This window comes from Macrobrachium rosenbergii, chromosome 3, assembly GCF_040412425.1.
Source record: "Macrobrachium rosenbergii isolate ZJJX-2024 chromosome 3, ASM4041242v1, whole genome shotgun sequence".
In the NCBI taxonomy this organism is placed as follows: Eukaryota; Metazoa; Arthropoda; class Malacostraca; order Decapoda; family Palaemonidae; genus Macrobrachium; species Macrobrachium rosenbergii.
Window position 1 is genome coordinate 54,981,229 of NC_089743.1, and position 22,080 is coordinate 55,003,308.

A 22,080-nucleotide genomic window follows, 5' to 3' on the forward strand; every position below is an offset into this window, starting at 1 on the left:
GGACATAAAATACGTTGACTACAAAAAGTCTTTTTAAATATTCACGACAAATACTTATAGGCCTAGTTTGTGGAAAATTTTAAATCACGCACCTTGAGGGATGCTGGGAGTTCACAGATCACGCTGTTGTTTTGTTTACAAGCGTGACCTAGCTGCGCATGCACGAATTTCTTTCTTCTCGCATTACAAAGCATCAGCGACGCATCGTCAGAAAGCGATTTCTCGACGCAATCATGTTCTGCCGAACTTGTGCAAGTGTTAGTGTGTTTGTGACGCAATAGGACGTATGCAGAGATGTCCCAACGTCCTCAGGACCATGAAAGGAGCGTATTGCCTGTCGGTAGTGAGCGTGTGAGGCGCGTTTTAGATTTGGATGCTGGAAAGGGACCAAGCACCCAAGGTGACCCATCTTTTCAACGCCGTGTTGTACAGCCACGTGTGGCTGAAAGGGACCAAGGGCCGTACCCTGTGCCTTTTAAGACCCCTAGGAAACATCGGGGTGTCCTGAGAGGCATTCGTAAACATTTGGGGGGCCTCCAACAAAAGGACATTGATGAGTACTTGTTGGAGCTCGATCGAGAGCAGGTGGAAAGTCCTCATTTTGATGGCAGTTGGTCATCTAGTGACGAGGACATCATGCCCGATGTCAGTGACGATAAGTATTTGCCCCCAATGTCTGTACGAGAGCCACAGCATGAAAGTGAACTCGAGTTCAGTGGTTTCAGTGTTTATGAGGGAGAGTCTGAGGAGGAGGCACCGATTGTGGCTGGTGGGGACGAGACAGAAAGTGATGGTGAAAGTGAGGGAGATGGGCCAGTGGGGAGGGGGGGAGTGTGAAGTCGTGCCCGTGCACGCACACGTGGCCGTAGAAGGTCGCAATGTTGCGGCAGCCTAGGTGAAGGCCGTTTGTCCGAAAGTGATGAGGGGTGGTTGGAGGACCCCACCCCACCTAACATGCACCCATTCACGGCAGCACCTGGACTGACCGTCCCTGTGCCTCTCACTGCACTGGGGTTCATTCAGCTCTTCCTTACGCGGGAATTGCTGGAATACCTCGTTGCAGAGACGGCGGATTACACTCGGTACTGCTGTGAGGAACTGCAGACAACGTTGTCGTATCGATGGCAGGGCTGCAACCTCACGGACATGGCGCATTTTTTGGGGCTCCACATTTTTTTTTGGAATGATGCCTGCTGCTGACATCAGGCAATATTGGAGGCGGAATTTTTTTTTTAAGTACACCCAATGTGGCCGGCATTATGCTCCGTGATAGTTTCCTGGCATTGGACAGGTATTTCAACGCCTTCAACCAAAGGGCCATACCCCGGAATAGCTCAGATCGCCTCATCTTAGTCCGCCCAGTGTTGGAGTGCATTCGTGAACGGTATCAGGTGCATTCGTGAACGGTATCAGTTTCTCATGGTTCCTTCCAAGAACCTTTCTTTGGGTGAGGGGATGATGCCATACAAAGGGCGTCTAAGCATAAAAGTGTACAACCCCAAGAAGCCAAAGAAATATGGTGTGTAGTTATTTTTTATTACGGAATCCAACACTGGATACGTTGCTGACTTCTCTGTATATTCCGGGGTCTTCTCCACGCTGCGTGACACTGTCTTCGGTCTTGTGGATCGTTTCCGTAACCAGGGATACCATCTGTTTATGGATAATTATTATAACTCGGTATCCCTGGCCCAGGAACTGTATGAAGCAGGTGTGCACGTCAGTGGTACCCTTCGGTTGGTGCATGGGGCCCCGAATGTCCTCAAGAGGTTCGCTAGCCACCCGCAACATCTGGCAAGAGGAGAGACAGAGTGTCTTCGTCATCTGTTGGAAGGGGGTCCGACTCGTGCCCATGATTACGACCAATCATGAGCCCATCCAAGAAGAGGTCGTTCAGCGGAAGAAGACACGTCGGCAGGGCCAAGTTACGTATGAGGAGTTTTGTGTCCAACGGCCTACTGTCATCGGGCACTACAATAGGCACATGGGGGGAGTTGATCTCTTTGATCAACTCATCCAGTATTATCCCTTCACCAGGAGAACCAGGAGGTGGACACAGAAGCTCCTCAAATACCTCCTTCAGTTGGCCCTCCAGAATGCCTACATCCTCTACTGTGGGTACAATTCAGACACCCAGAGGTTGTCCCACATCCAGTTTCTCGAGGTAGCCGGGAATGCCCTCATAAACTTTAATCCCGAGGAGTGGCCTTCCAACACCGGCGCCCTGCCCTGAGCTCCAGATCTGCCCCGAGAGGATAGGGCAGATGTCGCTAGGAGGGCCAACCTCGGTCATCCTGCTCCTGCCGATGCCGCCCCTGCTGCCGCCGCTCTTGATGATGCCGCCCTTGATGATGGCGCTCCTGCTGATGCCGCCCCTGCTGTCCCTGTCCCTGCTGCCGCCCTCCATCACATTTCAATGTCCCGTCGGGTAGTGGACCCTGTGTGTCAGCTGCAGGCAGGGGATCACACACTGGAGCCCCTAGAAGAGCGTAAGCAGAAATGGTGCCAGGTGTGCCATATAAATGGCAGAAGAAGAGACACCCAGTTCGTCTGTCGCACCTGCAAGGTAGCACTTTGCAGGATTGGGGAGTGTGACTGTAAATACCACACTGCAGTCATATATTGGAGTGCGCCTACCCGAGGGACACTGGAAGGTGCAGCGGACCGCCGAAGGGTGGCCCATCTGCAGTAAGGGCGTGCGTCTCCCTCCTCCACCTGTACCTCGTCATGTCGAGAGGAAAAAAATGCAAGACTCTTCAATGGAGGAGGGAGAAAACAAGAATAGAACGAAGAGTCAGGATTACGAGTGAGTATTCTGCATTGATTTTATATTTAATTTTATATTTATTACAAGTTTTTATATATCTGTATTTATTGGTGTTTTGTATATTATTTCATTTTATGCAAAAAAAAAAGTTTTTCAACAGCATTCCTTTTAGTTATGTATTTGTACCAAAATAAAAAAATCTATATATATATAAAATATATATATATATATATATATATATATATATATATATATATATATATATATATATATATATATATATATATATATATATATATCTGTATATATATATTTTTGGGGGTATTTTTTGGTAAGCAAAAAATCTAACATTCTAGTGATATTCAATCATTTACCTTCATTTTACAACAAACGGGAAGTCTCTAGCACAATATTTCAATTTATGGTGAATTTTTGAAAAAACTTTTTCCTTACCTCCGCACGTGCTAACTCTGCTGAAAATCTCAGAAATTCTTTAGTCACTTTGTCATAATTTTTGCACCATTTTCTATTAGGCGTTACATAAAGTTTTATACATGAAAATGTGTGCAATTTCATGTAGAATACAACAAAAAATAACTCATGGTTGTAGCTTTTATCAATTTTGAAATATTTTCATATAAATCACGTTGTGCCAACATTTCAACTTTCAGTCAACTTTGACTCGACCGAAATGGTCGAAAAATGCAATTGTAAGATAAAACTCTTACATTCTAGTAATATTCAATCATTTACCTTCATTTTGCAGCACACGGGAAGTCTCTAGCACAATATTTCGATTTATGGTGAAGTTTTGAAAAAACTTTTTCCTTACCTCCGTGCATGCTAACTCTGCTGAAAATCTCAGAATTTCTTTAGTCACTTTGTCGTAATTTTTGCACCATTTTCTATTAGCTGTTACATAAAGTTTTATACATGAAAATGTGTGCATTTTCATGTAGAATACAACAAAAAATAACTCATGGTTGTAGCTTTTATCAGTTTTGAAATATTTTCATATAAATCATGGTAAGTGCCAAAATTTCAACCTTCGGTCAACTTTGACTCGACCGAAATGGTAGAAAAATGCAATTGTAAGCTAAGACTCTTACATTCTCGTAATATTCAATCATTTACCTTCATTTTGCAACAAACGGGAAGTCTCTAGCATAATATTTCGATTTATGGTGAATTTTGAAAAAACTTTTTTTTATATCCGTGTGTTACGAATTCATGCATTATTTTGTGATAATATTTTCTCTGTGTTGCTTTGATCGTTTTACAATTTGTTACATAAGAAAACCATTGCAATTTAGTGTACAATACAACGAAAAAAAACTCATTAGCTTTATATATGAAATTTTTTTTGCGCTGTCATATACTCCAATATTTATATATGATAATTATATTTTTTTTCATTTCTGATGGTTGCATACTAAACTTCAGGCAATGACAAAAAAAGGAGCCAAAAATGAACTCCTAATCTTAAAAACTAAGCGTGCTGTGATTTTATGAAAAAACTTTCTTTCCGTTTCGGAGCTAACTCTCAAACCGTGGCGGCATACGGCAGACAGTTTTGTACATAGAGGCTCGGCGTTTAAGGGTTAATATCAAAGGTGGTCAGAATGCACATGCAATGGAGGGTGAACAGTGCAGTGTATGTAGATAGGCAGACATGATACAGCTCATAATTTGGAAGTTTTCTGCATATGAGTTCATCCTTCATTTTATCAGTTAACCTTGATCTTGAATGCTCTCTCTCACTTCCTGGATATCGAGGAAATTTTAATTTGAATATTTATACTTATTCCCCTCAATATATGCAGCACTTCCTGGATCTTTTAATCCTCTTTTTTACCGACACTTCTGAATTATATGCACTTTCTAAACAGCACACTTCTAAAACCACTTAAATCCATCTTTTCACCCAAGCTACCCTTTTTGCCCCTTCTTATTTCTGTAATTCTTTCAATTCTTAATACTCAACATAAACCTGCTAACAATTTTATCTTTTATCTTCACTGCTTCATCTATTCTGCCTCACCCATTCTGTCATTCTACCATCATCTGCTCGAAGCACTGCATGATCAATTACTTCCATTCTCTCACCATCCATATCAACATTCACTGCTACATCTTCATAGTTTCCATTTCCTCTTATAATTTTACTTTTCCTCAAATTAATTTTTGAATTTCTATTTATATCACTTTCACACTCCTCACTAGTCTTTGGACTTCCTTTTCATTATCTTCAATCAACATTGTATGAAATGCAAACATAAACCACTCAAAACTTCATTCCCGAAGACTTTTCGTATCCCTTAAACTTCATCAATCTCTTCTCCTTTCTCTGACCAACCAAACCTTGCACGCTTCTATTTTTAGTAAAAAGTTTTCATTAAAAAAATTCAATTCTCAACATACATTCTAGACAAAATATCCTCAATTCCAACCACACTGTCTTGCCATCAATACAATACCATCTACAGCTTCTCTGTCACATATGGCCTCTCATCTCTCACTTATCAAACTTCTCAGTTGATGTCTCATAATAAACACTACATCCATAAATCCCATTTCTTGTCAAAGTTCACAAGGTTCTTCCCTTATCAACCCTTTGGCCATCTGTCTTCATTCCTAATCAGAATCCTAAACAACACCTTCCTTGGTGTACATTGTGGTTTGCAATGTTATGCCCTGATAATTCTATTCACTTTACCTTATACAAAGTAAGTTATTCCTCTCACCAGGATAAAAACCCTAGGTAATTTCCGCAACCCCATCATTATCTTACTTGACTGGAAATTGACTTACTTGATGGGTTCCTTCTCTGCATCAGCTTCTGCTGCATCCATGGCTTCTTCTGTGGTAGCTTCAGCTTCTCCACCACCAGCAACTACCGGGTTAATATCAAACCCAAGCTGGAAATAAAAGCATGAGCATTCATATACTTGTCAATACTCTCCACATTTGTAAATGTAACCAAAGTTCACTTAAAGAAAAAACATTTATAAAACTTACACTTGAATGGAGTAGGATAATGCCTCTGGTCTCTTCCTCACAAGAATAAAAGTATTCTTCATTTCTTACTTGAGTGATTATATTTCGATTGTATACGTGAAGATTAGTGAAACAGAATTTCATTGTTGTTAATATTAGAAACTATTTGATATGAGCCACTGGAATAGGCTCATTGAAAACAGTGACCCTGATCAGGGATCAGCTGATAAGAGGATGATCTGAATAGCAAAAACTTTGAAAATAACCTATACAGTACCTGTTCCTTGGTAAGGGTTGTCATAAGAGGAAGCTCTCTTCTCAGAGACAGCAGCTTCTCTGGGCTGAGTATTTTCTCCCCAACATACAAAAGCTTTTTGGCTGCCTTGTAATAGATGGTATCCAACTGATTGTAAGTCATGCAATTATTGCACATCAGTTCAAAATCACTCTGAAAAAGCATATTGAAAACATGAGTGCACAGCACATTTTAGATAATTTGTTGAAAAAATTTTCATAGGTTATACTTTATGACATTCCTAAAGATACTTAGACAATGTCAAGAGCCAAATACATTCTCTTCATAAAACTAAATATCAGAAACCCTTAAGTATCCACATTAAACTAAATATGACTAGTGAAGTTATTCTTCTCTACTTATATCAATACTTTATAACTGTCTGTTATAGTCTTATACATCTGTTACTTTACTACAATTTCTGAGCAACTTCTCTGGAAGCCTTCCCCCCAAAAATAACTTACTTTCAATTCTGAATTATCAATAATAATAGCCACACATCAAAATGTTAGCAAAATAAATAAAAATGTTTTACCGAAACGGCTATACATACAATAAATTCCTTAAGATTTGAATATTCATTGTCATCTATCTTCTGTCTCATTGTAGAAAAGTCCATAGGTTGGGAAATGATTGATGAGTACCCTGGTGCAATGGCATCAGTAACAGGCCAGGCAAAGAACTGCTGAGGATCCTTCTTCTCCAAAAGTTTCAAGAGGTGATCCAGTAATTGCTGTAAATAAAATGTTTTAAGTCTATAATGCTTTTCTGAAGGGCACTGATTCAATGCCTTGACTTTCCTTACATTTCTCAACTGCAGTTCATGCTTATACAGTAAAGTATGTATTGATTGGCTGCTGTTTTACATTGATTTATTTTTATCTGAATGTTATTCTACTTCTTTATGCATTTATTCTTTTTCTTTATTCACTGCACAGACATTATATTTTGGTGGAGGCTTGATCAGCTAGTTAACAGTCGTTTTAGCTTGATTTTAACTTGTGCTCATGTTGAATCATTAAAAAAGGGCTACCTTTAAAAAATTGGGTGATTTCATGTAAAATATGTTTATTATACAGTACTTATACTAGTACAGCATTTTACTGTTCTTGTTTGTATAGATCCTGTAGGCTTTACTTCCTAGGAATTTGCAAAGAGTAGACTAAGTAAACTGCAGTTTATTTACTAATCCACTCATTAAAAATAATTACTACTGTACTGTCTTAATTTTAAGCTGATTGTAACCAATACTTTTTGAACAAATCTGATACCTAATCAATTCACAGTTTGGGTGCCCATACTATGGTAAACCTTTGAAGATGTACCCTTGTGGGTTATACCCTTTTTTCAAATCAAAAGGTTCTTCCCTGATTATTAATAATAACTATTACAGATTAGTTGCACAAGAACACAAAGTTGACTTTCCAGGATCTCATGCAAAGCTAGAAGGAAACTCAAGGGAACAGATGAAAAATAAGCGGCAGAAAGCAATACACATGGGGCTGCAAACATAATGCCAAGAACCCTTCATACAGTGCTCCCCTACTTTTATGCCGGGATAGGCTCCAGAACCCACAGCGGAAATGTAAAATCCCCTCTAAAAATGCTTTTAACTGGCTTACAACTGCCAAATACCCTGTACCCCGTAAACTAAAATGCATATAACTGCCTATTTTCACAGTTCACTGCCTAATTTAATAGTTAAAACACAAAATACACCTTAAATTATCATACTAAAACAATTTAATATCATTTCAAACAAAACTACATGCTACACCATCATCCCAAAACATCCAAAGTCAGCTTACATTGCTCTTCTAAAACTGTTACTCTTAAGTATATACAACCCTAAAATGCTTAGAACAGCCTATTTTAACAGTTCAAACAAAAATATAATGTACCTCAAACTATCATCCTGGAGCACCACAGTATCATTTCAAAGTTATCTTACAACATTATGTACCTGCCTACAACTGTTACTCTAAGTATCCCCTATAATTCAGACACACATTTTCTTTTGCCTAACATAATTTTGTACATCGTCTGCTGTACTGCACATAATGTATGTACATTTTATTATGTTTTGCTGTTGTGAGACGATTTTGAAATGATATTTACTGTACAGTACATATTTTAGGATAGTACTACTGTATAGAGCATATCTAAAATATATGGGTAGTTTAGAACGACGGGATACGTTCCTCCAAACAGAATGCTTGGTTTGTTACATCACACTAGTATTTAAGTGATTACATACAAAAACGTTTTGATAAAAAAAATTATTTAATACAGTAAGTTCTTGGTTTATGTCATTTTGTGGTTAGTCCTCACCATCTACCATAAACTTATTAAAAAATTCTCTTTCTCTCACTCTCTCTCTGTAAGTATACATATCCTTTAACCTTTAAGGGATGGGCTATATATATATCTAGCATACCCCCAGATCAGGCAAACTTTAAGGTTGGCCAATTTAAAAAAAACACATCAATGTTAAGAGGAAGATAAGCAAATGCACATGGTGTAAGGAAAAAATTCTAAAAATTTTTCCCTACCTTCCAAGGGAAGTTGAAAGTGACTATTTACAACCCTGTGTGGGGCTTCTTTTACAAGACACTCGTTAAAATATGTTAATTTTACCAAGTTATGCATGTTTTTTCTAATAATTTATTTAATTTTATTTTATAAAAATTATAATTACAGTTCACACAATATCATAACAGATGAGAACTAAAACTAGAACAAATTCTGAGTACAGTATATTTGTTGTAAGACATTTATGAGATTTACTGAGATGAGGAGATGCAGTAACTTTTTTGTGAGGTATACATACTTTTTCTAAAATTTCTTCACACTTTTCTTTTCAAAATTACAGTTATGGCTGACATAATATCATAAAAGATAAGAACTAAAACCAACAACAATCCCTGGGTGTACTTTTGAGCAAATAAATAAAAAGATGTCCTGGAACTGCAGAGACAAAGTACATTCCCCTCTGAAATCTCAAGGCATACTAATTGATGTATTTCCCGTGCTGAGCTATTATAGTTGCCCTAAGTCATTTATGGACCATTGAAGTGCTATGAACTCCTTTCCCGCTAAAGTCATGCAAACTGAATGGCATGTAATATTAACCCTTAAGGGACGGGCTAAATATATATCAAGCACACAGCCAGACAGGGCAAACTTTAAGGTTGGCCAATTTAAGACAAAAAAACACATCAATGGAAAGAGGAAGATATGCAAATGTACATGGTGTAAGAAAACAAATTTTCAAAATTTTTCCCTACCTTCCACAGGAAATTGAAAGTGACTATTTACAACCCTGTGTGGGGCCTCTTTTACAAGACACTCATAAAATATGTTAATTTTATTAAGTTATGCATGTTTTTTCCAATAATTTATATTATTTTATTTTGTAAAATTATAATTACAGCTCACACAATATCATAACAGATAAGAACTAAAATCAGTAACAAATTCTGAGTATATTTGTTGTAAAATATTTACGAGATTTACTGAGATGGGGAAATGTAGTAACTTTTTATGAGGTATACATGTTTTTTCTAATATTTCTTTGCAAAATTACAATTATATATAGCTGACATTCTATCATAAAAGATAAGAACTAAAACCAACGGCAATCCCTGGGTATATTTATGAGCAAATAAATAAAAAGACATCCTGGAGCTGCAAAGAGGCAGTACATCCTCCTCTGAAATCTCAAGGCATACTGAGCGATTCTTTCCAGTGCCATGGTATTATAGTTGCCATAATTCATTTATGGACCATTGAAGTGCTATGAACATCTTTCCCGCTTAATCCATTCAAACAGTATTGCGCGTAATATTAATACTCATATGAGGATTCCCGTCCATCACCCAAAACCTGTTACAGACACTCATATGAGGATTCCCATCCATTAAGGGTTAATACTCATTAAGTTATCCCGTCCATCACTCAAAACCTGTTACAGATACTCATGTGATGATTCCCGTCCACTAAGGGTTAATGAGAAAACACAGCAAAATATCAATAAAACGTTTTTTTCATTTACAGAATCCATTTATACTATACTGATTTAATCACCGTAAAATATTTACAATCCGAATTTCATACATAGGCAACTCAAAACCTCCAGGAGCAAATTGTCTGACGACAGAATCTCTCTCTCTCTCTCTCTCATAAATCAGTACTGTACTGTATACATCCTTTAATGAAATATCAATTACTGTACCATAAACGTAAAAAACACGAAAATAAGCAAATCCAGCAAGTTCACTACTAGATCGACGTAGGTAGTGTTGCCATACTTTTTGCTTTGTCTGATTTATTGAACAATACTGTAATTCACTACAAGTTTAGTTCACTACGATTATCACACATATCATAACAGTACAAAAAAAATTTTTTATCACTGCTGACATTTCATCTCTAATCACCGCGAAAATATTTAAAATCCAAATTTCATATGTAGACAACACTCAACATTCTTACGCTCCTCCCAGCCATAGTTTAATCATGCTTTTGAAGTCTCGTCCCCAGCAAGTTACTGTGCTTCAATGTAAAAACACTTCAGTTTCTCTCTCTCTCTCTCTCTACTATACATATTCTTTAATGAAAATACAGCAAAATATCAATAAAATGTTATTTCGCTTACAGTATCCATTTATACTGTGATTAGACTTCGATGTAAAAACCACTCTCTCTCTCTCTCTCTCTCTCTCTCTCAGTATACATATCTTTTAAAGAGAAAACACAGCAAAATATCAATACATAAAACATTATGTCACTTACAGAATCCATTTATACTGTGCTTAGACTTCCATGCAAAAACCACTGTCTCTCTCTCTCTCTCAGTATACATATCTTTTAAAGAGAAAACACAGCAAAATATCAATACATAAAACATTATTTCACTCACAGAATCCATTTATAATGTGCTTAGACTCTGTTGTAAACAACATCTCTCTCTCTCTCTTCCTTTAATGAAAGAAATACAGCAATGAGTGAATCATATACCCAACATTACAAGGTATACTTCACCATTTAGACTAGAATCTATTTTCTGTTCCTTCAGTCAAGAAATAATCTTCAAAACACCCTCCATTTATAACCCCTAGCTTTTATAGTCGAAGACCTTCTCAAAATCTCCATTTTCCTTGCAAGCTCCCTTGTCTACTGTATATAAAAAGCAAAGGTTTAATTTTAGCTCCATTTACAAGTGGAATATTTTTCAACTATCATAAATGCAGCCATTTCTTTCCATTTCATCTAGGCCATTGTTAGTCTTTTTCTTGCTTTCTCAAATTTGGCCTCACAATCTAATGTTGACATTATAGCAAAATTGTTCAACTTCCTCCAATGACTCTTCATCATTAGGCCTTTCTTTATAAATTAATCCAATTAGACCACTGTATCACATCTTAACTTATACAGTGTTCGCCCAAAGGAAATAGTTCTTAAACAGGTGAAAATCTGAGCAAGGGGAAACTAAAGAAGTTGAACTATGAATAAGTGACCCAAGAGCACTGATGAAAAATAAACATCACAAAGCAATACTGCTGAGCCTGAAAGGGACATTGCAAAGAGCCTTGGAAATCATCAACAGTGGTGCTACCTTCAAGTGCATGCCAGCGCTGACAACCACTTGCATTTATTTAAAATAAAATCCTCAGCATCTGTGACAAAATCAATACCATTCAAAGAACATTTCATTCACTGCTACATCACATCCATGATATCCACATTTGTTGTCTCCCTGGTCACTATACTCTTGGTTTTGTTGTCAGATTATAATTTTTATGACAAAATAAAGTTTTATATATACTTGCCAAGTAATTACATAGTTATAGTTTCTAGCTAAAGCAGCTACTTAAATTCAAAATTTGAGGTAGCACTTCGATTGTTTAGTGTAGAAGACCAGTCTTCCCACTAATGGGAATACTAGGAACGACTTAGCAGACAACCTCATTCTATTTGTGTGTTATGTCCATTAGAGGGGAGGAGGGTGGGCTCTGATTTTGTAATTACTTGGTAAGTATACATAAAATTTTTATTATAAAAATGTCACTTTTATATAAGTAACTACCCAAATAATTACATAGCTGATTCCACACTGATAGGAGGTGGGATACATGGACATATTTTACTCCAAAATATTAAGTCATGTAATGAATTTGAAATAAAAAATTGCTAGCACTGAAAACAATGCTTGTCGTTTCCTTTTCAGTTAAGAGAGCTACTGCAGGAGAATACTGCCTCTGGTTGGTGCTCATCTTAACCTGTAGTGGCGTGGCGGTGTAGCCGTGGAGTGCCTCTACAGTTCTTAACCCTTAAGGGACGGCATAATTTATCAATGTGCAGCATCCCAGACCGGGAAAACGTTGAGGTCGGCAAAATAAAAAAAAAAAATCACATCAATGGAAAGAGAATGACACGTACATTTACACTGTATAAATAAAAAAATTCTAAAAAATTTTCCCTGCCTTCCGTGAGAAGTTGAAAATGACTATTTACAAACCCTTGTGGGGCCTCATTTACAGGATAATCGTAAATTTTACCAACTTTATGTTTTTTCTAATAAATAAATTTATTGTATTTTGTAAAATTATTATTACTGCTCACACAATATCAAAACAGACAATAAATAAAAGCAGTAACAAATTTTTTGCATATTTGTTGAAAAATATTCACGTAAATTTACGAGAACGGAAGATTCAGTAACTTTTTTTTTTACTTTTACATGCTTTTTCTAATATTTCTTGGCAATTTTCTTTGTAAAATTACATTTACAACCGACATACTATCGTAAAAGACAAAAACAAAAAACAATAGCAACCCCTTCGTATATTTACAAGCAAATTTACAAAAAGACTCATGTGAGAGAGAGAGGCAGTACTTTACTCCTTCAAGTCGCAAGCATTACTGATGGCTGGAAAGATGTCTGTGGCAACACTGGTATGACTCTCAGGTCAGTATAAAAGTTGCCATTAGTGGATTTATAGCATATAGAAGTATCGGCACCTCTGTCTCGCCAAATTCTTACCATATCGGTGTTGCATAATATTGTTTCACACTCAAGCTCAATCCGTCCACCTCCCTAACCCTGTTTTACTTCACATTCAGGCTCAATCCGTTCCTTAAGGGGAGCGCACACTTACATAGAAATAATGCCCCGATTTTTATGAAATTTTCATATGTTATACATATATATAAGGTGATGTTCCAGAAACAATTTGAGTGATCGGATGATTATTTTGGATTTTATAAAAAAATGAGAAAAAAATTAAAAAATTAAAAATGATTCACCTCCTTCATTTTTAGAGCTATTGCAATGTGGCTTCATACACAGAAAGTATATCATAGTATGAAAAAAATAATGGGAAGAGTTTTTCTACTTTTCCTTTTTTTTGGATGGGGGCAAGGTTGGATTTTCTCCCCCAAAATTTGTAAAATTTGATTATCACGGGTTCCTCATCAACCTAAGAAAAACCTAGCCCCAAACAAATATTCGTCTTTCTTTCCTCTTTCCAATGGTATATTTAACTTTAAAATTGGCCTACAAATAAAAATGTAGTTTGCGTTTGAAGTGCAAAAAAGTGAGAACTGAGAAAAATGACCGTAAAGATCAACAAGTGGTTTTTTTTTGGCACTCGTGGAAAAAACTTATCTTAGAGCATTATTTTGGTTGATTTCTGGCTCCAGGTCACCGCCCCCCTATAAAAAGGGGTATTATTCGCTCGAGGCAAGGGTATCATCAAGTACCACCTGACTCATTGTTGCCTGGTTTAAAACTAAGAAACTAAAAGTTTAGTAGCTACCAGGCTGATACTCTTGACTCATTTTCAGTCTTTTTTTCACTTGTTTGGTCTTTTTGGTCTTTGGAGTTTGATTTTCAAGCCTTTTTGTCTCTCGAATGAAGAACTTCCTCTATACTTTCACTTGTGCCAAACAGATGTGTTAGTAAGTTGAATTTCTCACAGCCGAAGTTGTGTTCAATTTCCTCAATATTTATCTCACTCAATTGATAGTGCTGAGATTTTCCAGTGCAAATTTGCTTTGCTGGGGCACTAACCATAAACCTACATGATTGGCACTTCATTAAAATATCAGTATCCCATCTATTGGCAGAGACTTCGACCTGAACTTTACCCCTGCAATTTCCTACCTTGCATCTAATACCTGATCTAACTGAGATCTAGATATAATGAACTTGTCATCATATACTCCCTTTTCATCATCCTTTATTCATTTTATCAACTGTGAGCGTATTTTTGAAGGTGAAAGTATATAGATTGTATTTAGAGTTACATTTTTAAAAAAAAAAAAGCAAAAAAATTGCAAAAGCAAAAAATTGCTCAGAAAAAAGTTGCCCACCCACCACTTTCAGCATTTGGGGGTAACTGACTCACTCGGCACCCTGTCTCACAGTCTCAGTGTCTCTTAGACCACGCATTCACCAAGGAACAAGCCATTGTTGCTGCCAGACGTAGGAGATAAGGTGATATAAAAATCAAAATAGTTAATAAATTAGGTGAATAAAGGAAAAAATTACAATAGTCATTAGGAGCCAAACCTCAGCCCTACCTCACCAAGTGGGGGTGGAGGCCCAAAACCCCATCAATTTTAATATTTCGAAAAAATGCTTTGGTCACGTGACAACCAAGGTGTTGCTCATGTCTTACGGCCATTTAACCATTTTTTTAAATTTCAAAAATATTCATCAAAAATCGAAGAGTGCGCTCCCCTTCAGGGTTAGGTGGGAGCTTTGCAGCGAAGGAGTATTCCGATGGCTAGCAAAGCATCATTAGGTGCCCTTGCCCTGGGCACAGTACTAATATAAAAACCAACCTGACAAAACATCACCTACACTGAAATAAAACCACAACCTGTCCACTGAGAGTGGTGAGTGCTTCAGGTACACTGTACCCCATGGCTCCCCAAAACCCGGCACCTTACTCCAAGGTGAAAGGATATATGAAAAAATCCTATGCTTCCTCCCGCGATACCATGCCAGTTACTAATAATGATCGCAAGGTACTGCAAAATTTTAACAGTTTTAACTTTCATTAAAAATGGTGAGAAGCGAACATCAATTACACTTCAAGTAGGTCGATTAAAGAATGGAAGTAAGGGGCATATTGTGCCTGCAAGCTAATGAGGTAGAAGCTGCTCTGACATCTTTAGCTTTCACCTAAAGTAGGCAATAGCTTTCACCTAAAGTGGGCAAAATACTCTCCTGAATCTGAGAGAGGTCTCGATAAAGGACAATGTATTCTTACTTAAGAGGTTGAAATGGGTCCTTGCCAGAACACTACAGGTTATGGATGGCCCTCTGCTCTTCTGGTCCTGCTCAGGTAATACCTGAAAACTGCAACTGGACAAGGGCTCTCTATTCTTCCTCAAAGCTAAGGATGTGCGTTATGTTCTTAAGGGAGAAAGAATGGATCCAAGACTTGGATAAGTCCTTGCTCTAGGCTAAAATCCAAGGGTAAACAAGCAAACCACGCCTCCTTGTGAAAAAGACCTACACTAGAACAATGGCTTGGATCTCACTAAAACATTTCAGCAGCCAAGGTCACCAGCAAGATAGCCTTCTGGGTAAGGTCCTTTTTCAAGAAAAGGAGTGTAGTAAGTCAAAAGAGGGACCTGTCAGTCACTTCAATACTACGTCCAGGTTCCAGAAGACGGATTTCCTTCCTTGCTTGGACTTGTCAAAGGACTTGATGAAGTTGCTTAAAGTCACAGTTTTTAAAAGTAAATTGTATTTTTCCTAACTATACAAACCTGAGGTCCTTTACATTAGCAATTACTTACGGCGAAGCTGGACACGGCCGTTAAACTCTTGAACAAGGTGGTTAAGCAGTAACTACCATCAGGTAGGTGGGAATACCCACCTGCCCACATGTAAACATTCCAGTTTGCCTTTCGGTCCAAGTTCAGATTGAGGGGTGGCATGAGGTGGGCATAACAGTAATGTAAGGGACCTCAGTTTGTATAGTTATGAAAAATACAATTTACTTTTAACATTGTGATTTATTCTGACACAATATACAAACCGTCGGTCCTTATATTAGGAAGACTCACTGGTTGGAGGGAGGAATCTGAGCGAATCGCTTAAACTGACTGGAGTTCTGCACACCTGAGCTACTCCTCCTGGTCGAAAGAGCAAGGAGGAGTACCGTGCTACTGACATATTGATCGGAGTGCAGGAACTGCAAGATCATTTGTCAGATACTGGACCTTTTCACATAAGTGAGGAAATGTAACTCCTACGAAATAGGCTGGGAAGAATCTAGAGTTGGAGGCAGTAAGGAAAACCAGAGATAGGGTTTCCCTTATTGCCAGTCTCTCCTTCCTCCCCTTGCCAGAGGAAGGAGCGGAATTGCTTCTATGATTCTAGAAGGAAAATAGAATGGGTGCTTGATGTGTAGTCTTACCGCATCAGATGCCAGATCCAGCAAGTATTGGTTCGAATCCTATTCTCATCCCGAAGGAGGAGAAGTAGGAGGATGGGGAAGGACGAGGAAGAGAGGCCAGCCCCTCTCGGTATCCTTCTCACTTCCAGAACCAACACCTTAGGCGAGATGCTACTAGCCCTCTTGAAGGAGCTGGGTAAGACAACACAACTTGTTGAGCAGCCACCACAGGACCAGGGAAAAAAGGTTCCAAGGGCCAGTAGGCAAGACCACGGGAAGACAAGAGAGTGGTCTATGAGACCATGTCTTGCTTCCAGACCAACAGAAATTCCGGAATGAGAGGGCTGGACCAAGCCATTGACTTCGTGAGCTCTCCGGTGGAAAGTACCAGTATCGTCGTCGCCAGTTGCCGAGTACCTCTTTCAATCGCTTCACAAAGCCAGGAGAAAGATGTGTCCTAGACACTTCTTCCTCGGGAGAGATAGTACTAGTGAAAACGTTGATGACATCCAGGTTAGAAATGTCAAGCCTTTTCGGAAAGTACCACAGCTCCCTAACAGGACAAAGTAACGAATGATCTGGATCATCGATACAAAGTCCAAGGAGGAGGGAAACAAGAAGGACTCAAACCTGACAACAGATGCTGATGGATTCGGAGTCCACTTATGACATCCGAGGAGGAGTTGAGGTATTGATCCCCTTCTCCTGTTCTTCCATCTTCTACAACAAGGCCGAAGCGAGATGAGAGATGGTCCTAAGTGGGCACATCTCTATCCGACAACTCTCGTAAGGGCGCATCTAGAGCACGGGACAGGAGCCCTAAACGAGAGTCACATGTCACCCAGGGAACAGTTCCCTGGGATAGCAAGAGCGAAGAAGCTTCTCATCAGCAGCTAAATCTCGACTGAGGAGAAGAAGGCTACTTTAGATAGAAGACTAGGTCACAAGGGCCTACGTTCTTCACAAATGAAAGGGAGAGAAGCAACCCTCGGCGGCAAAGGCAAGGAAGTCCACACTTGAAGAGCGACTCTGACCCGAGAAGAAGTTCCGTCAACAACACCCACCAGCGAAGACGGAGACAGCCCCTGGGACAGTGTTGCAGAGGACTTCAAGAGCTATCCAGCTATATCCGTTGCCGCTTGGTGAGAAAGCCTAAGCTTGAAAGGAAAGCTGGAAGGTCTCCCAGTCACGAACACATAGGGATGTACTGCCTGAAGAACTGCTCCTTGTGCAGATGCTACAAGAGGTTGGTTCAAGTAATACTCTTCTCGATGCCTCGGAAGCAGAGTTATCAGGTCAGGCAAAAGGCGAAGCCTTCCAGCATTTGTCTGTAACTCGGGGTGAGCAATGCTTGTGAACCCCTAGCGAAACAGACAAATATGGAGGGAAAAACGTAGATATCAATTTTTCCCAAAAAGACAGCATGCCTCACCATAGTGGCCCGTGGGTCTGGTACGAAGGAGGCAATAGAAAGACGGTAGGGATCTCTCACTCGAGCAGTCTCTTCATGAATCTTCGTGAAGAAAAGAGTGAACAGCACATTCTGTCCTGATCACTCAAACGCAAGTCCAAGCTCACCTATCAGTACATCCCCACCGGGAATGCATCTGGCTAACTGAGCTGTCGAGTGCGCTATAGAACACTCAAGTACCTGCAAATGTCGACAGATGAAACAGGAGGAAAAAACGATTCCCTCTTGTTTGTCGACGAATGTCACTATTGTGGCTCTGTTGTTCAACGAAACCACTGAGTGTAACAAAACTCATCCTGAATTCTCGGATGGCCAAAAGGCTGCCTTGAGTCCAGGATGTTGATGAGAAGGTACTAATCGACTCGATCACACTACTTCAAGGCAAAGTCTTACAGGTGCGTGCCCATTCCTCGATCGGTGAATCCAGAAATATACACACGATGTGAGGGAATATGCAAGCATATTCAAAGGTTCCTTCAATCAAGCATTAGCCTAACTCTTTCCTCATGCTTCGAAGAGGAAAGGACAGAGGAATGGAAGCAGACCTCCATTCCCCACCATGGGGAAGCTTCTGCAAGATGACAGGATACCGAAATGATTAGCTCTTGCTGGGCTGGCACTCCTGAATCGGGAGCACATGAGAGGAAGCATGATGGAAGTCTGCTGAAAACAATTGCCAAGACCTAAGGGAAATGGATACTTCTCCTGCAGGAATCCATTCCCAGGTCTCACTAATGTTGCTGCCAGCTCCAGAGACTCAATAAGTATCATTTCACCCAGGCATCAGCAGTAGGAGAACTTCCTGGTCGATGCTTCTTTCTCTCTTCCCTTCTTCCTTCCTCCCTTATGGAAAAGAGGGTGGAAAGAGACACAGTTATGCGCACTTTCCTAAAAGGGAGGAAAAGAGCTGTGTGCTCCGCATGGCTTGAACTCAAGGTCAAGTCGAGATGACTAAGACCCAAAGGTCTTGGCCACTGTCCAAAGGATGAGGCAGTGCCCTGGTACAAACCTTGATTACCGAGGTATCTGGCAAATCTCTGCAAGAGAAAGGCAGAACCAAGTAAAGGTTCGTTCCTAAGGGTTGAGCCAACTCAGGACTTCTTATTACCAGAATTGCCCACGGAACTGCAGTCAGCAATACCCTCCGAGGCAAGGAGAATTCATACTCTGTTGAGGCAGGGGGAGAAACTTGGTGTCTTCAACTGAATGAACTCCTTCTCTGAAGAACGGCGGCCCCCGACACTCTTGGCCCCGGAAACTGCAAGGGTTGCGAGTGATGAAGATTATTCATTGGGGAGCTGCAGTCCTGTCCTGGGGCTCCTCGCGATGACAAATCAGTGCGAAGTTCTCCGAAAAACGAGGGCAATTGCAACTTGAAGAGGAAGACCCTCGCTGCTTCCGAAGTGTGAAACTCCTGTACCTCTCTCCTTGGAGGGGGACATTGACAGCTCCCAAGAAACCCTCCTCGGCATTGGTTGGAGCTCTCTTAGTCCGTCTCGCGCCTCTCGGAACAACCGAGAGGAAAAGAGAACAGGTGAGGAGAAAGAGTACCACTACCTGTCCTGCCAGTAAGACCAGCAGGAGAGGCGGACCGTGAGCGATAATCAACTGAAGGAGATTACTGCCACACGGGGGAAGAAGAGCGCTTGTGCCATGGCAAAGCGCTTTCCTGGGAAGAGCAGACAGTTTATTCGAACAAAGCCGAGAACCCGATTCGAAAAACTGGGGTGGGCTGAGCAGAGCTGCACCGAACTGAGCCAATCGCACGAATGCAATCCAGAGGGTGGTATGTGGTGGACTGGGAGGCAGGCGGGGCGAGCCGAGCCGATCACGCGAACACAATTGGGACTGGACAGGGTGGAACTTGTCTGCCGTGAACTAGCACTAGTTTCCCGAGCTCTAAACTCCTTCGAGGCCGAGGCCCCCTCGAGAAGAAGGTTCAAAGGGGAATTCTATGTCTGCTATCCTGCATGCTCAAACCCTAAGGTTTAAGACACGAGGATGAAACTAGGCCAAGCAACCGAAGCAGCTAGCAGGCAGTATCGAGACACCTGGCGTCTCGGCACCCAGACACCTGGTGTCTCAGCACCCAGACACCTGGTGTCTCGGCACCCAGACACCTGGGTGTCTCGGCACTGAGACACCTGGGTTTCTCGTCACTTTCTCTTGTCTTGTGCCTCTCGTCAGGATAGCACTCGTGATTCATAGGATTCGAGCGACCCACAAGACTCCCAAAAATTGGGAGCAGCTGCTTTAGGTTTCCTAAGAAATCAAAAAGAGCCAGGCATGGAACCAGTCTTAGACGCAGATTTCTAAGACTAGCAACGAGGGCCGAGGCCGCGCTCTTGTGGCCCCTGAAGCGCCAGACCCCACAGGAGAATGCGAATCGGTTTCTGCCCGAGGGCGGGAAGAGCCAACAAGAGAAACTTGTCTCCCGGAAAAGAGTCAGTCCCTTAGAAGTCCCACAGGACTCCCAAAGGGAATCTCTTCCCTGCTGCTTCTGGTGTTCGAACTGATAGGATCAAGACACCAGGCTGGGAACCCAACCAAGCACTGGTAAGTGCTGGCAGGAAGAGCTGAGACACCTGGGTGCCTTGGCCCTTTCTCTTGCACTGCTCCCGAACTGGACCAGGGAGAGAACTCTCCAGACCAGATCGGGATACTCGATATTCCATAGAATCTTGAGCACTCGGAGCGGCTTGCGAACGAGCATCTGAAGCAGTCCCCCTCTTAGAGGCAGAACCTCTAGGACTGCGAATGGGATCGCAAACCGAGGTCTGCGTGCCCGCGGCTCCCAAAACACAAAACCCAGGGCTATGCGAATCGGTTTCCAAACACGAAGGTTGGGAAGAGCCAACAAGAGACCCACTGCCTCCTCAGAAGGAGGCAGTCCTTAGATGTCCAAGGGCATCAAGAGGAAAGAAGCAGCCTTACTCTCCTTCAGCCGACGGAGGTCTGTCCGCTTCCCGGGACCCCCTCGAACCTCGGGAGAGGAAGGGAAGAGGCAGCAGAAGATGAAATCGAAGATAAGTTGAAGAAGACGGTGGCTACTTCCACAGGGCCACTTCCTTCACCTTCACTCTGACATCTTCTACAAGATGGTGGACACGAAACATCGTACGTTCCAGGGCAGTTAGGCAGGAACAAAATGGAAGCGGCCCAGGACACGACCACCAGGAGAAGCGGCAGGCACGATCAGGATAGCCGATGCATGAGCTACGGAAGTGGTTCGGAAGTCAGGAGCTACTGCAACAGCCAGGAACGTCACTTCCAGCGACTTCCTTCACCTTCACTCCAACATCTTCTACAGGATGGTGGACACGAAACATCATAACCTCCAGGGCAGCTAGGCAGGAATGCAACAGAAGCAGCACAGCACACAATTACCAGGAGAAGCTGCAGGCACAATCAGGACAGCCAATGCAGGAGCTACGGAAGCGGTTGGGAAGGCAGGAGCTACGGCAACGGCCAGGAATGTCACATGAACGTCACCAGCAGTGACAGGAACGATCAGGACAGCTGCAGCAGGAGACCTGGAAGAGCCGCCCAGAGACTGTCGTCGAATTAACAGAAGCATAACACAGGAAACAGCAGAAGCAGATGGACCACAGATATGCCAGAGGCAGTGCCACAGCACACATGAAGGCCAGGAATGACAGTGATCGATCCACATCGGCAGAACAGAGTCAGACAATCCCCACGTGGAACTATGCTATTCCAACCAGGTGCTGTGGTCGATTCCGAAGCAACGCTGAATGAATGTTGGGACTCCTTCATGCAAGATATCCCCTGAGATATCCAGCCAACTACTGCTCTGCCTGCAATGCTCACTGTCAACCTGAAAGAAAAAGCAAAGATGATTAGTAGAGGGAGACTCCTCTCGCGACGAGGGGAACTGCCCTATGCAGCAAGGGGAGGCCCCTTAGAAGAGGTTGCCAGACTGCCCGCACCCCCCGCCTCGTGGTCTTCGCCTGATGAGCAAGCGAAGAGGGGGAAGGAGAGAGATCTCTACCAAAGGAGAGAAAAGAAAGAATCTACAGGGAGAGAGAAGGAAGGAGGGGAGGCCACCACGGGTGCCGTGGAAGCGGAACTTACCCACGACGCCTGCAACTTTCTATAGCGAGGAAGTAAG

At 41.3% G+C, this 22,080-nt stretch overlaps 1 protein-coding gene across 6 annotated transcripts in view; it reads right to left on the bottom strand.

The window, feature by feature from the left end:
- The window catches only part of LOC136855870 (bromodomain-containing protein 7-like), a 220,400-nt gene that overhangs the window by 77,037 nt on the left and 121,283 nt on the right, over positions 1-22,080 (bottom strand). For all 6 annotated transcript variants that reach the window (XM_067133269.1, XM_067133302.1, XM_067133285.1 and 3 more), the window contains exons 7-9: positions 6,613-6,792; positions 6,042-6,212; positions 5,579-5,685 (exon numbers count right to left, since the gene is read on the bottom strand). In XM_067133269.1, the coding sequence (XP_066989370.1) occupies positions 5,579-5,685; positions 6,042-6,212; positions 6,613-6,792 (458 nt within the window). The remainder of the gene's footprint in view (positions 1-5,578; positions 5,686-6,041; positions 6,213-6,612; positions 6,793-22,080) is intronic.